Source organism: Cnephaeus nilssonii (assembly GCF_951640355.1).
Source record: "Cnephaeus nilssonii genome assembly, chromosome: 1".
In the NCBI taxonomy this organism is placed as follows: domain Eukaryota; kingdom Metazoa; phylum Chordata; class Mammalia; order Chiroptera; family Vespertilionidae; genus Cnephaeus; species Cnephaeus nilssonii.
Genome location: NC_137072.1, coordinates 117,680,314 through 117,696,196, shown reverse-complemented (window position 1 = coordinate 117,696,196; position 15,883 = coordinate 117,680,314). Strand labels below are relative to the sequence as shown.

The 15,883-nt window shown below is 59.3% G+C and overlaps 1 protein-coding gene across 1 annotated transcript; it reads right to left on the bottom strand.

The window, feature by feature from the left end:
- Window positions 1–6,369: 6,369 nt before the first annotated feature.
- On the bottom strand, window positions 6,370–10,539 carry SPON2 (spondin 2). Its single transcript, XM_079779339.1, has 6 exons — window positions 10,254–10,539; window positions 9,599–9,824; window positions 9,044–9,267; window positions 8,778–8,969; window positions 8,243–8,417; window positions 6,370–7,108 (listed from the first exon to the last, which is right to left on the bottom strand). The coding sequence occupies exons 2-6, from the start codon at window positions 9,819–9,821 to the stop codon at window positions 6,924–6,926; spliced, it is 999 nt and encodes a 332-aa protein (XP_079635465.1). The 5' UTR covers window positions 9,822–9,824; window positions 10,254–10,539; the 3' UTR covers window positions 6,370–6,923.
- Between the last annotated feature and the right edge of the window lie 5,344 nt (window positions 10,540–15,883).

The following is a 15,883-nucleotide window of genomic DNA, read 5'->3' as shown; positions in this document are numbered from 1 at the left end:
CTGCTGAGGCGAGATGTGCTGCCCTCAGAGGCCTTGCCCTGGACAAGACTCTCCGAGTCTGTTTCCTTATTTTAAAGAAAAGTGTTAAAATCACCCGTGCGATCCATTAGGTCCTTTCCGTTCTGGCATCCAATGTATTTCCTGAGCTTTAATTTTTTAAATTATTTTTTTCTTTTAACTTAAATTGAAAATTTGTTTTGTCCTTATATACTTATAGACCCTCAAAAAGTGGCAGAAAGAGTACAGAGAGGTCCCATGTGCCCAGCCCTACCCAGTGGTGACGTTTCGCATAACTGCGTCGTGGAACCAAACTGGATGTTGGTTGTGCTGTCTTTTTGAGCATCTTTACAAAAAGGTCTTTGTTTACTAGATCTGCCATTAGAGCTTTTTCGTGGGCAACTTTGTTGACTTATTCTTTTCCTTTGAATGGGCCATACTTTCCTATTTCTCTGTAGCCCGTGATAAATTGTTGGGCACGGGCTATTTGGATTGAATATCGTGGTAACTCTGGAAATCACATCCTCCCCCTTCCCAGGGTGCTGTTCTGTTACTGTTGTCACGTGTTGTGGGCTGGCTCTGTCAAGGCCACCGGAGGAATGGCCCTAAGGTCTCCTCAGGTCTCTCCTGAGACGTCCCCCGGCATGCCCAGTCACTCTCTCGTTTTCCCTGTGTGCGCAGTTGTTTTAAATACCTTCTCCGTGTTTGGCTCTGAAAGGGGAAAAGTGAAAAATTAAGGGGGAGGCGACAGAAAAGGAGGCCAGCTCTTTAAGTCTCCTGCAAGCCCCTTCCACTGGAGAGGGCAGGGCTTGTAACAAGGCCCCCCCCCCCCCCCCCGCCCTCGCATCGCTGTGATCAGAAGCACCAGTCACCAGTCCGCTCACAGATCCCTGGGCGACAAGGCCCTGTTTGCCCACCTGGTCCCTGCAGGCTGCACGTCGGCTGCTCCAGGAGCAGGTACACAGCCGCCTGACCCTGGCTGGAGTCGGGACGGGTAGCTGCTACTGTGCTAAGAGCTGACGTTGGGCAAAATTAACCACAATGTACCGTCCAAGTCTTCCCTGGGCGTTGCTGGCCGTCCTCAGATTCCAGCGCTCCAGGGCAGTTGCATCAGACAGATTCTGGTGGTGGTCCAGGTGGACCCGTGCTCCTCTCCCCCGGCTGCCCCTGGTCTTGGGCTCCTCTGATACAGATAAGACACCGGGTAGAGGGTGTTTGTCCCCAGGGCCGTCTGCGCTGAGCGTTTCCAGGGCAGAGAGGGTGCTTTTGTGCCGAAGCTCCTCAAGGAGCTCCTTCCCCGGCAGCTGCCTGGTGTGACGCTCAGTTTTCCTTCATCTGAGAGTGTGTAGCTTCATCCTGAAAGCTTCATGCCGTCACTGCTCCGGGCTGACAGTTCCTCTCAGCATGCGGACGGCGGTGTTGGCTGCCTCTGACCCCGTGGCTGCTGTTGGAAAACGCGGTCGCTCCAGCAGACGCGCCTTCGTGGTGATGTGCCCCCGCTCTGGGCCGTTGAAGGCCGTCTCCTGTGTTGGTGGAGGGCAGTTTCATGTGCACGGGCGTGGTGGCTTTTCTCTGTCCTGTTTGGGCTCTATTACGCGTTCTTGTTCTAAAGATACCTTTTTTTGATTTTTTACAGAGAGGAAGAGAGAGGGATAGAGAGTTAGAAACATCGATGAGAGAGAAACATCGATCAGCTGCCTCTTGCACACCCCCTACTGGGGATGTGCCCGCAACCAAGGTACATGCCCTTGACCGGAATCGAACCAGGGACCCTTGAGTCCGCAGGCCGACGCTCTATCCACTGAGCCAAACCGGTTTCGGCTAAAGATACCTTTTTAAAAAATTTTTTATTGTTTAAGGTATTACAAATAGTAGTACATATGTCTCTTCTTTTCCCCCACTGACCTCCCCCCGGCCTCCCCTACCCCCCGGCACTTGCCCTCGTCCCTCCATGCCCAGTGTCTTGCGTCCATTGGTTGTGCTTATATGCATGCATACAAGTCCTTCGGTTGATCTCTTACCCCCACAACCCTCCCCTACCTTCCCACTGTAGTTTGACAGTCTGTTCGATACTTCTTTGCCTCTATTTTTGTTCAACCGTTTGTGATGTTCTTTATTTTCCATAAATGAGTGAGATCATGTGGTATATCTTTCGCTGACTGGCTTATTTCACTGAGCATGATGCTCTCCAGATCCATCCATGCTGCTGCTATTTTAGCTTTCTCCGCTACCCCTGGCATATCCTCAGTGTCGGGAGTAAGGCTTCTCATTTTATCTTCCGTATCTTCTGGAAGTTTCCTGCCTCTGCCTCCTCTGTGCTGCATTCTGGGGGATGTCCCAGTAATGCCTTCCAGGTCCCTAGCTCCTCCTCCAGCTGTGCTTGGGTCGGCTCTTTAACCGACTGACCGAGGCCTGGCGGCCCACATGGCCTTTTCTTTCCGAAGGTAGCTGTTCCTTTATGATCATCCCTTGTTGATTGGTCATTTTTGTTGTAGCTTTTCTGTGTTCTAGTTCTGATCATTTCATTAGCTTGGCTCTCAGGATCTATTGGGGGGTTTTCTCTTTACTTTCAATTATAGTGACTTGCTTTTTGGTTTAACTGGTGGCTTTTGGGTGGCACTCAAGGCTTGATTTTGATTGGTGGGAGGCCTGAGACCCCACTGGGAGTTGGGAAAGCTTCCTGCAGAGAGAATGCATCTGCTCTTCCCTGGTATCGAGGGACACCGCTGTCTGGGAGGGCCCGTTGAGCAGGAGAGCGCCAGGCTGTCTTCTGGACTCTGCTCTGGCCCACGCTCAGCAGCAGCCCCCAGGAGCCCTGCCCTTCCAGCTGCTCACATAGTTGGCCTGACCCCAGCGCCTCTGCTCCAGGCCCAGTTCAATGCTTTTGTTTGCTTATTTGTGAAAGTGGGAGGAAGTGAGAGCTCTCCCCGAACTCTTATGGAATGTCAGTGTCTCAGATGGTGTTTCCACCCTGGGTTAGGGTCCGGCTGTGTGTGTGTGTGTGTGTGTGGAGGGGGAGGTCCCTTCAGAGCGCCTGGGCAGACCCAGTGCCCAAGGCAGCCTCTGGGTTATTCCATCTAAACATCCTTTTCTGTAGTCTTAGTGGAGTGTGGACAGAAGTGGGTTAGATGTGAGTGTTCAGTCCACCATCTCTGCCAGGACACCCCTCCCATCACTTCTCAACGTCCTATCCCTACCTTCTAACCCCCCAATGCCACCAGCTGCTCCGCCCTGCCCTGGTCACGTGCTTGGTGTTGGTGAGCACGGTGGACCATCGCCATGACCTTCCCCTCCTCCTGTATTTGGCACTGACGATCACTTCTGCCTCCTCCTCAACGTGCCAGCTCTGGGTCCCGCCCCTGCTGGGCCCAGCCGGCAGCCCCTCGAAGCCCAGGGTACACATTCCCAGCCTGTGCGAGAGACCTGCAGGTATCGCAGTAGATGCTGGGACAGCGCATTTGGCCCAGTGCCCTTCAGCCACCCAGCACATGGTAGCACGCCAAACCCACAGGAGCCTCGGAGTACACCTGTCCTCACTCATTCCCTCACTCTCCCTGGGCCGACCCAGGCGGCCAAAACCTTCCTGTACTGAATGTTGTGACTAGGGTTGACACCACCACCATCATCTTCACCACCATCATCACCACCATCATCACATTGTCACCGTCATCATCACCATCATCACCACCACTGTCACCATCATCATCACCACCATCATCACATTGTCACCGTCATCATCACCACCATCATCACCACCGTCATCACCACCGTCACCACCATCATCACCATAACCAGCATTGCCACTATCATCATCACTGTCACTGTCATCACCACCATCATCATCACCACCACCATTATCACCACCATCATCACCACTGTCACCATCATCACCATGACCATTATCACCACCATCATCACCATCACCATTATCACCATCATCATCACCATAACCAGCATTACCAGTGTCATCACTGTCACTGTCATCACCACCATCATCATCACCACCATCATCATCACCACCACCACCATCATCACTACTATCCACCAGGACCAGCACCAGCACCAGCACCATCGTCACCACCAGCAAGTATTCAATCCGTTCTTCTCCAGAGCTGAGCACTGTGTAACGCAAGATTCCTTTACTGTTTACTTCCATCATCTGTCTCCCAAATCTCCGCGTCTTAACACGACAAAGGTTATATCTAAGTTGGCTGCAGGTTCGAGGCACTTTCCAGGGTGGGGGTCCTCAGTGTGTGAGCTCCAGGTGGCATCTGCGAAGGCGCCTCCATGTTGTCATACACTTTGGGGTCTGGAGCATCTGACATGAGCAGTAAAAGTTCTGGCCCCAAATGACACTTGTCACTTCTCCCCCTGCCCCGGAAGAAGGGGAGGCAACATGGTGTCGACAGGGGTCTGTACCGCTATATCTGCCCCCCACCTGCGGTGTTCTTTTGGGACTGTACACGCCCTATATAGAGTACATGGTCCTGGGAGACCTGCCTGCTGGTCTGTCATGGGACTGGCATGTGCAGCATGTGTTCAGGTCAGACTCCATGCTTGGTTCTATGGAACGCTCTCAAGTTTGCACTCCGGCTGCATAACACAGTCATGTGCTCAATCACGTTCTCCCCATGACGATCCTGCACCTGGGCATGGTGGGTCTGACTTTGTAGTTTGCTGTTTCCTCTAATTTAGGGGGGCCCTGCTGACTCCCTTGTGTGTCGGTGCATTTAGATTGTGAGTTCATCTTATAGCGGGAATTCTGTGAGTCCCGAATCCACAGTAGGGTCTCCAGGGAGGACTTGTGCTCATGTCTTCCAGGAGCCTCAGGGCGTCACCAGCCCAGGAACTTTCAAGCAAAACTTTTAATGGGTGTTTCGATCTCCTGCCTGTGTGAGCAGGGGCTGACATTCAGGAATTTTCAGGGACAATTTTTTTCTTCTCCGCAGAGCCAAGTGCAAGAGAGGCCGTGCCCTTGTAGGGCCAGCTGTTTGTTCGCTCTACACTGGGGGGTAGGGGGGGCACGCTGTGAGATAAGAGCCTCGGACATCCCAGGCCAGCAGGGCATCCAGGGTGGAGTCTGGCTCCTGCACGTGCACTTACCCAGTGGCTGCTTGCTGTTTGGCCGTGGAGGAATTCCGTGCCTTCTACCGCTTCATCAGGGCATTATCTTTTCTTAAAGGGTGTCTCATTTTGTCTGGTATCTTATGTGCTCAGTGTCAGGACTCGGGCAAAACAGATGAGGAGAGTGGAGTCCCTGCTCATTCAGCAAGAATTTGCTGTGTCTGCCACGTGCCCAAGCAGTGCTGTCACCACGTGAGTGCCCTTCACCCCAAAGCCATTCGCTGGGAGCCTGCACGGCCAGCTCCTAGGGGCGAGGGTGTCCGTGAGCAGACAGACCCAACATGGGGCCTCGCTGGAGTGCAGGGCTAGGCACACGGGGCTCCCTGAGGAGCTTGGCCGGTACCCCTCCCTGGGGAGCGCTGTCAGGAAGCATCTCTGAGGGGAGCCCCAAGATTACATGCCCAGAACATTCTGCAGAAAAGTGCCTCCTCTCAGGGACGCTGCCAGTCTGTTTAGCAGCACTTCCAGGCCTGAGCGCGTGTTTAAGGCACTCGCTGTGCCTTCACACCCCACACCCCCGCCTTTAGCAAAATGGTCACAGGCAGCTGCTTTTCCTCCTTCCTCCCCAAGGCCAAGGGTCAAGGTGACCTTTGGGGATCTGAATCTGGAGAGAGGAATGGGGCCAAGGAGGGGAGTGTTCGCAGAGGATGGAAGGGCCCTGAGGTCAAGTTTGCAGGAAGGCCTGTCAGGGAGGGGAAGGGGCATCTCCCGGCCAGGAACTTGCTGTGTCAAGGGGGAGCTGAGCCCCGTTCCTGAGAGGGCCAGCAATATGGCCCCTGGGTCCTGGAAGGCATGGGGGCAGCCTGCCTGGGAAGGGGGGGCGCTCTCCAGGCCCCTGGCTGCAGGGTGGGTGAGAGAGAGGGACCTGCGGGAACCCAAGCAGGAGGAATAATGGCCTGAAAGTGTCTCCATCTCCCACCGTCCTGAGGGCCCAGCCCAGCCTCCACTCTGCTCCCTGGGGAGTCCCTGAGGGATCCATGCTGGTGGCACAAGCTTTCGAACCCCCAACCTCAGACAAGGGCCAGGGCAGGCAAGCAGTGAGCCCTCTGGGCCATCTCTGAGGTGGGGCCCTGGTGCTCAATGGCCTGGGGAGGACTGCAGATGTGCAGGGAGCCTGGCACCATGTTTACATGTTCTGACGTTTGCTGTGTGCTCTTCAAGGAAGTCTGGGGGAGACCCTGCTCCGGGGGCAGGTGGGCGGCCCTTGTCTGCCCTTATCCAGTGCCCGCCAGGTGATGGCCACCAATGTCAGGAAACAGATAGTCTTTATTCAAGTGCAAAATCAGTCATGTGACAATACCAGGTGAGGTACCCCAGCCTGACCCCCTTTTTTACCTCCTGAGGCGTCACTGCTTGGATGCCAGGAGCAGCCAGTGCCCAGGCAGCCTTGCTCTGAGGAGCAGGCGTGGTGAGGGCTCCTGTGCCCGCGGCCGCCTGGGCTCCAGGACCGAGGTATTTCACAGCCAGCACATGCGGCTCGGCTCCTGGGCCTGGGGCGGGTGGCTGTCCTGCAGGGCACCCAGCCAGGCATTGTGCACACGTCCTCTGCACGGAGGACCATGGCTGCACGGTGGCACACACACCGGACATGGGTTAGAGCAGACGTGTGCGTCCACACGAGCGGACCTTAGGATGTGGGGCCACAAGGGAGAACTTGCAGAAAGGAGACGCCTGCTTCTGATGCCCCTCGGGCCCGCGGGCACGCTGTGCAGAGCGTCGGTCAGCAGTGCGGCTCAGAGGTGATGAAGCTGCGCTCGGCCTGCTCGCTGAGTGGCCCCAACCCAAGCAACTGGGCCCGTGGCTCACACACAGTTGTCAGGGACGCACTCGGCCTCCTCTTCAAGCTCGGGGCAGGGCGCCCCATGGTTGGCAGGCTGCACGCGGACATAGCGAGTCCTGGTCTTGGCTCCCAGCTTCCCGCACAGACCTTCGCACAGCCCCCAGGATGACCAGAGGGAGACCTCGCAGTCCAGCGGCGTTTCTGGAACTGGACCAAGCACAGAAGGGGGCTGTGAGCCGCAGGGAGGAGGAGCTGTGGCAGAAGGGCACCCGGTGTGGTCACCCGTGAGACCTGCTCCAGACTGCAGAGTGGAGAGGAAGCGCCTTCGCAGCGTGGTTCAGTCCGCGACAAGAAAGTGCCACCCACCCTCCTAAGGAACCACGGAAACGACTTGGCTTAATGCTCCTGCGCTGCGAGCCGCGTGCTTGCTCCTCTCCACAGGCAGCGTGGGGACGAGAGCCCGGGACTCAGCCATGCCCACATTCCTGGGGGAGAGGACCCCTGCTGTGAATCCAGTCACTGACCCGCTCAGAGCTGACCACGCGAGCATGGCCCCACACTCACCAGCGCCTGACACCGGTATCCCGCCCCCGTGGGCAGGGCCACCTCCCACCTCCTTCCGGCTGCACTTACCAATGTTAGTAAGTTTAGAGCTTGAATCAACCAACTACCAAGTCTCCCAGAATTCTAGTCATCCTCACAGAATGCTCTGAACCACCCAACGCTCGGAACCCCCAGAACCCCATCTTCTTGTACCACCTGCTGTGAACCACCAGGACCCCGGAGGTCTTGTGCCGAACCCTAAGCTCGGGCCCTGGGCTGTGTGGGCATCAGTGGCCTCTCCCTGGTTTGACTCCCTTCCTGCCCCTGATGTTGTTGGGGTCCTGGCCCAGCCTGGTGGTGGGCAATCACCCCCAAGAGCCTGGCTTAGAATGGGGTGACCTCCATGGCAAGTTGGGGCTGCTGCAGGGGAGCACCGTGGGGGTGGACGACGTGACCTGGCCCCTGGACCGTCACCCCCTGTGGGGTCACATGTGGGCGGCTGGCCTCGGAAGAGTGGGGGGGGGGAGGTGGTGGTATTGCCACGTCAGACAGTCCCTCTTGGGACACTGCTTCAGGGTTACTCTCAGGGTGAGAGGTAAGAGCCGGTGCAGGGCTGGGCGTCGGCGCTGCTGTTGCCATGAAAGCTGAGCTCAGCCCCGTGTGACACGCTCACCGAGTGGCTCTCTGCCCTCAGGCGCCAGTGGTGGCGTGGCGGCTCCCGCGGGCCTGAGCACTTGGCCCAGGAGCACGGCTGTCGAGGGCAGGGAACGCGGTAGTGGGGGTGGGACCTGGGCTTACCCGAGAGGCCGTCCCCGATCTCGTTGCCCCTGCCGGCCAGGTCTATGGCGGGAGGCACGAAGGCCCTGGGGCTCTGCCGGAGACGCACCAGGGTCACCCTGGCGATGGGGGGCAGGGCCTTCAGCCGTGGGTAGTAGAAGGAGTTTGCCGGGTGGCTGGGAGAGGAGGAGGTTATCTGGGGAGATGGGAGAAGGGCTGTCAGCTCGGCTGGGGGCCCAGGAGCCCACCTGCACCTGCTGTGTGCTTGGCCCAGGTGGGAGCCAGCAGGGCAGTGTGGAAACACCCCAACTGGGCCTTCGCGGCCCATTGGGGCGCCTGGTGCATGGTCCGGGCAAGGGACCAGGAAGGCCTGGCCTCCTCCGGGCCCCCACCTCGTACCCCCCATCCTGCAGCGCAGCCAGCTCCCTCCTGGGCAGGACCACGCCCCTGCTCACTGTGACCCTACGGACAGGGGTGCTGTCCAAACAAGAGACAAAGCTGGAAAACAGGAGCTGCCCCGAGTGGCCAGTGCTGTCACCGCCTCCCCGTCCCTCACCTCGGTCACTGTGTCCTGCGGGATGGTCGCGAAGTTGGGGGAGGAGAAGGTGAAGCCGCTGTCTGTCCCCGCGTCGTGTGGGTAAAGGTCCACGGTGACCTGCTCTCTCCAGCGGTTCCCATCACACAGGTCCAGACTGTCGACGCCCACAAACCAGTCGGGGCTGGGGACAATCCGGACCACAAAGGACACCTGGGGGGCCAGGGGCTCAGCAGGGTGGCCGCCACGCCCACGCCCCTCCCCTCCTGCCCACCGTCTGCACTTACCAGTGAGTGCCGAGCGTGCACCTCGAACTCCGAGGAGGTGTGCCCCATGCCGCTGGGCACGGCGGGTGCTGAGAACACCTCGTGCACGCTCTGGAGCTTCTCTCCGGCCGCCTCGATCTCCTTCATCAGGGCCCAGGCCTCGCCCCGCTCCGCGAAGTCCCGCAGCCCATTGCTGGCGTACTGGTTCTCCCGCCACATGCTGTAGTCGGAGCTGTGCGCTGCCCCTGTGGCCCATTGCTGCATGAGCAACCGCCCCGCGTGAGCGCACCCCTCCCCCCTCCCCATCCCCGTTACATGGGGATACCCTGTGGCCTCGTGCTGCCCAGAGACACTGCTGGTGACCAGCTCAATGGCCTTCCCCTGACTCTGGCCATCCTGCCCCCCACCCCCAGAGCCCAGGCCATCACCGGCCAGCATGCAGTCGGTGTCCAGCAAACAGAGCTGGCACTGAAGTGAATTGGATGAGAGTGCCCCCAGACTGCGAGGTGTGGTGCTGCTGCCAGGTGCCGTCCCCCCGCGTGGCCATGCCAAGCGCAGGGGCAGGGCCGCGCTTACCCAGCAGGGAAGACCATTGCGCGGGCGGCCGGAACAGTGGGTACTGCTTGGGAAAGGCCGTCTGGCTCCACTTGCCCGTGAAGGTGATGCTGTACTTGGCCAGAGGCCGGGCCGTACACACGGAGTCTCCCCGCAGTGGCTGGCTGGCTGTGGTGCCCAGTGTGGCCAGTAGGAGAGCCCAGAGGGCCCTGCCCTGGGCGGCGGCCGGGGTCCGGGTTTCCATCCCCTAGAAGAGGGGTGAGCTCCACAGGCTGCACAGCTGGCCCCCAGACACCCTGCTGCGTGCCAGCCCAGACAGGGCCTTCGCTGACAGCCTGAGCCGTTCCCTCCCTGCTCCGCCTCCGGCTCGGGCTTGGCCTGCCCCCATTCTGGAAAGTGGAAGCTGGATTTGCAGGTGTGTGTCTAGGAACCTAGGGTGCCCGACAGGTTTGGGGCCCTGGTGCCCAGGCGTGGCATCCCCAATTACACACTTCTGGTGTTGCCGTCCGAGGGAACCCAGAACCTGGAGGGTCAGCTTTTGGACTCACTATGCCCAGAACTGCATGGCCAACTCGGGCCTCCCTCCGCGGTGCTGCCGGTTTCTGTATGGGGGTGGGTAATGCCAGGAGGCCGGTGACTTAGGGGTTGGGGTCAGAGGCGCACACGCGGTACTCACCCAGCAGGAGCAGCAGGAAGGCAGGCAGCTGGGCTGTGGCCTGGGATGGTCCCCGCAAGAGCCCAGAGCTCCAATTGATGCTGAGGATGGCACCCGGCTGGCCAGCGGGCCCAGGTCCCCACTGCAGCCGGCGGAGCGCAGAGGAGAAAGGGACTCCGTGCCCTGCAGCTGCCCTGGCCGCCTGGCTCTGAGGCTGAGAGGCTGCTCCGGCGCTGAGGTCACTCTTGCTCTGGTCGGGTGCCTGCCAGTTGCCGCACCCCTTTCTTTGTCTTTCCCTCCCTCCCGGCCTCCCCGCCCTCTCCTCTCCCTGCTGCTCTCTGCTTTCCCAACAGGCCTTCCCAGTGTCTCCCTGGAGGTGGTGCCAAAGCCAGCGTGTTACAGCCGCAGCCGCAGCCTGCTGGTGGTGGGAGTGCCGGAGCCAGGCTGCGAGAGGGGCCTGGGGCCCCGCTTGCTTAGAACACAGCCGCCTCCTTCACATCCAGCTGCCCAGAGCTGGGCGGGCGCCCCCAGGGAATCAGAACCACGGGTGGGGGGGCGTGCTCAGGGAGGAGAACCTCCCACCCTCAGGGCTGCCAGGTCCCTCGGGGCAGGAGGCGCCCGTCCCTGACCCACTTCCCTCGAGGGACAGAGGTCAGGGGTGCTTGGCCCGCAGGACATCGCTGTCAGATTCCGGTCTGTCTCTGCTCACTGTCAGGAGAATGTTTCTAGGACCGAGCCACAGGCCTGGGAACGGGGAGAGGGCAGGATGGTCTCGCTCCTACGAGCCTGGGAGGTCTGGGGCACGAACAGAAAGCATGGTGGTTTTAGGATGTTTCACGTATTCAAAAAAGGAGGGGAAAGGATCAACAAGAACAGAATGCAGACAAAAACAAGCCATGTCGCCTGCATTTCAAAGCAATAACACGGGCTCAGGGACGTGGCTGTGAGCACTGCGTGGAGGCTGCAGGCCCCGCAGCTCAGACGTGGACTCGGGACCCTCACACCAAAGAGCTCCTGTGCGTGGGTGATGGACAGTCACTCAGGATACGTCACTCACTTAAAATAACAAGGGAACCAGCCACATGCTCACAGAAAGAGCAGTGTTTGTGACCGCCACTACAGTTTTCAAGAAAACCTTTGTGAGCAAGTGGCCTGGCTCCGCCTTCACGTCCATCTGTCCTGTCTGGCTCCCGCGCCTGCCAGACAGGTGAGTCGTGGTCGCCGTCTGTGCGGCCCCCCGGAGAAGGGCAGTGCTCGCACGGCTTCGGTGGGTTTGTGTGGACCTGCCGTCAGCCCGCACCCTCGAGGGAGCGTGAGCAACAGCAGATGGCAGCTCCCAGCTCCGGCGCCGGGTTCTCCTGGAGAAGCAGCGTCTGGGTTTGAGGACAGAGGCAGGACATGCCTGGGATAGCTCGTCTGCTCTCCCACCGTTCGCTCAGGCATAGTCCAGTCTCGCCCCTGTTCACCGGCCACGGGGCCCTCCGGGCTCACCCCACTTGACAGTGGGCCCAGGATGGCCGAGAGGCAGCCCAGCGTCATCGGGGGCCCTTCCCCAGCCACCCACACCCATCAGAAGAGGTCTCACCTCTCCGGTCCCCACCTGGGACGTGCTGCTGGACGAGAGGCCAGGAGACAGGGCCCGGCCTTGTCCAGGGTGGGGGGCTGAGAGGAGGTTGGCCAGGAAGGCGCTGCCTTTGGTGGTAGAATGCCCCTCTTCAAGATCATGCCTGAGGGGGTTCTTAGGACACATGGGACGGGGAAGGGCCCAACTATTTGCTGTGCTCAGAGAGGGGCCTAGGAGAGTTCCGGGGGCATGTGACCTGTGGCCCTTGGTCTGGGCCGGGCCTCAGGTGGGGAGCCCAGCTGTAGGGACTAGGCTTACTTTGTGAGTCCTGGACTCTGCTGCAAACCACTCTGACCCTCAGGCTCCTCTTCTGCAAACCAGGACGCTCTATCTTGTCTCCTGCCGAGGACTAAGAGCTGAGTACTTTCTGGGTCTTGGTGGTGGGGACACAGAGTGACCTCAATAGATGGAAGCCCTGCTCCCTAAGGCTTCAGGAGGAGGGACTGGAGGGGACGGGAAATACACTTTTTAGGGGTTCTGTTCTTCAGTGAGTGCTTGGTTAACGTCGACACTGACTTGGGCCCCTTCCTGTAAGTCACTGTGCTCAGTCACCCCCGAGGTGGTTTCAGAGGAATGAGGCCCAGGGTGTGGCTGTAGGCCAGGACTGTGCACCCCCACACTCCTGTCTGCACCCCACGCTCCCTGCCTGCTCCCCTCCCCTGTGGCTCTAACAGCTACGGGGGACATCCCTGTCCCCTAACCCCCGACCTCAGCGTCTGCCGTAGCTCAGATGAGTGTAAGTACAGAGTGGACACTGCAGGCCCACCTCAGAGGATGTCTGCAGTGTTTACAGGTGTCCAACCCCAGGGCGCTGCTAATGGTGGGCGTTGGGCAGCTGCGCAGGCCTTCCCGCGTGGGGAGGTGGTTTGTGCTGCTCAGATGGCCTCAGAGGGTGTGGGTTTCCAGGACCCGAGTTGTGAGTTGCTGAGGACAGGCCTGGCATACAGAGACGCTGGGTAAGCGGTGTCGTCCTCCTGTTGCCAGCGTGGCCTTGCCGTGGAGCCCAGACCCAGGATGCCCCGGGGCGCTCTGCCTCCAGCTGGACCCGATGACCTTGGCCACCCCGTCATGTGGCTTCTGGCCCAGGGGCCTCTAGGTCTGGCCTGACCAGGCTCTTTCAGGGCCCTCCCTGGGCATGACACAGCCCGACGTGGGTGGGGTGAGGGTGGGGACAGGCCGGCTTCTCAGCACAGACTCAGGCCTGTGTCTGGCTTCCTGGGGGGATTAAGTGCCAGTCACACAGGCACACACTTGTCTGCTCACTCACCCACTCAGCAGACATCCACCCGGAGCCGTTCCCGCCAGACACCACAGACCGCACACAGCTTCACCAGGGCGGCTCCGTCCTGCAGGCTGAGCTTCCCAGCCTCCGCCCGGTCCCTCCTCTCCGCACCTTCCCTGTACCCATCTGGGCCAGGGCACTCCCGGGAGTCTTCCAGGCGCCTCCCTCAGGCCTGGGAGGAGTGCCTGGTCATGGCCAGGAGCTGGACTGGTGTAGGCAGAGGGTTTGCCTCAGGTGTCAGCCACGTCCAGAGTTGTTAAGGCTGGACAGACTGGCTGCGCTGCCAAAGCCACCAGCTGCTCCTCGCCCACCTGCCTGGGAACCTGCCCACCTCCCTCCAGCTCAGCTCCACTCTGGCTCAGGTTGCTCAGAGCACCCCAGACCCGTGGGGAACCCCAGATCCCGGGCTTACACACCCTCTGCAGTTCAGGATCTGGGAGGTGCCGAGCAAGGGAGCCCCACGGCTATCCCGGTGGGGGCCTTGCCTGCAGCCTCGCTCAGTAACCATGCCCCCTCTGACCGAGCAGGGGGTCGAGGAACCCAGGGCTCTGGCCAAGCATGGCCATGGCCTCCAGCTCCACGTCTCCGAGGAGGCCGGGCCGCACTCTGGGCCCAGAGCTGGGTGGTGTGCCGTCCTGGCCGTGAACCAGATGTGTCCGCCGCCCGGGAACACAGGTCTGTCTGTGCCGGCTGCACTTACCACGGCCTCATTCACATTGGAAGTCAGGACTTCAGCAAGCATGGCGCCGAGGGGGTTTCCGAAAATGCCTGTCCTTCGTCAGAGAAAACAGGCAGGAAAGGTCAGAACAGGCTTTGTTTCAGTCGCATGAGTGCCCAGTGGCCTCCGTGGGTTCTGCGCCTTTAAGCAAAACCACAGGAGACAAAGGCAGTCGTGCCCCGGGCTCGTGGTTGTGAACGAGGGCGAAGTTCCTGAGCAGCATCTTCAAGGTCAGAGCCAAACAGCCGGCGGCGGCCTGGCCTGACGCAGGGCCGGCTGCCTGTGCAGGGCAGCCAAAGGCCGGCTGCAAGTTTGGGTTTTACCAAGAAAACTGGCTGAGTCGTGCTGAGGGCAGGAGGCCACGTTGCGAGGTGGTTTTGTCTGTCTGTCTGTACCATCTTCAGTGCCCGGCTCAGTGGTCTTAGATCAGTGCCACTGCTGGGCACCGTCAGCACCATCATCCCCAGAACTTTCCACCTCGTGACCCTGGACTGTCCCGTCCAACGCTCACTTCCCTCCTCGTGAACCTGGACTGTCCCTCTCCAACACTCACTTCCCTCCTCTGCCCGGCCCATGGCACCCACCATTCTACCTGGTGAGCGGGACACTGCAGAGAACTCGTGTGAGTGGGGTCATTACGGTATTTGCCCTTCGCGACCTGAAGGCCGATGCACCCGTGTTGTAGCTGTGCCGGCGTGTCCTTCCTCTCTGAGGCTGACAACAGTCCATTGCACGGATGGGCCACGTTGGCTTATCTATTCACTCGTCCACCGACACGCGGGTTGCTCCCATGTTTGTAACCACGGGCGCACAAAGACCTCCCCCGACCCGCTCAGTTCTTTGGGGGAGCCCCCAGGAGTGGAATCGCTGGGTCATAGGGTGGTTGTACTTTTCCTTCTTTGAGGAACCTCCGTGATTGTGCCATTTTTGCATTCCCACCCACAGTGTACAGGGTCCCAGTGTCTCCTCTTCCTCGGCAGCAATGAGGTGGCTGCATTTACCCAGGCTCACCCCTACTGTCGCGCTCTGTGCAGCATTCGTGGTGAAAACCAATAATAGCCTGTCTGTCCCGGATGGGAAGGGCTGGGCTGGAGCTCGTTCCCAGAGGCATTCCCGGAAGGTGCCACTCCGACCTGTCTGGTGGTTTCTGGGAAGACCCCGCTGGCACGGCTGCCTGTATTTACTTGGTTCAGGGCTCCCCCAGCATGAAAGCTTTTCCCCAAGAGAACACAGCCTGGGCGTGGCCCCTTCCTCCAGCTCTTCACTCCTGCGGGCTGGAGGGCTGTGTCCGCACCCCTGGAGGGGGCGGGGCGGCGGAGGGCGCTGTCCCTGGGCTGTGGGAGCAGCGGGCCCCGCGGTGCAGGAGCGGGAGCACCTTGGGCGTTCTCACCCGCTGTCAGCACCCTCGCCTCCACTGCAGTCACTGCTGTGGACTGCGTCTTGGCTCTGACCTCTGGTGCTCGTGGCTAGAGGAGCAGTCACCGGTGTCGCTCTTCTTACTGACTCCTAGTTCTTAAACTAGGGTAAAGGGAAGTCTCTAGGTTTGCAATCCCGTCATCAGCACAAATGGTTTTATCTATTTTTCTTAATGTTTATGTCACTTATTTGATTTTCTTATTCTACGGTGTTTGCTAGACCCTCCAAGAAAGCGCTGAGTAACCATGGCAACGGCCAGCACCACCAGGCGCCTGCAGGTCTTGGACCGGTTTTGTGTTCCTGTGTAGAATGAGCGTGGCCTCTGTTGTGTGCCAAGTCTTTGATTGCTTCTGTTTTAATTAGTGTTACTAATAATGGTTGCTGGATTTCACCACATTTCTCGTCAGTACTTACTGATCGGGTTCTCTGAATTTTCTGTGCTAACTGTTAATGAAATTACGTCAGTCCGCCCCGGAGCCTGTGCAGGCCTGCTGAGTCCTGATGGACAGGCCTGCAGTTTCTTCCTGGGTTCTCTTCGCTCATCTCTTGATTTTTTTCTCATCTTCATTTATAAGTGACATTTGTCTGTAGTTTTCTTTGTATCACATCAG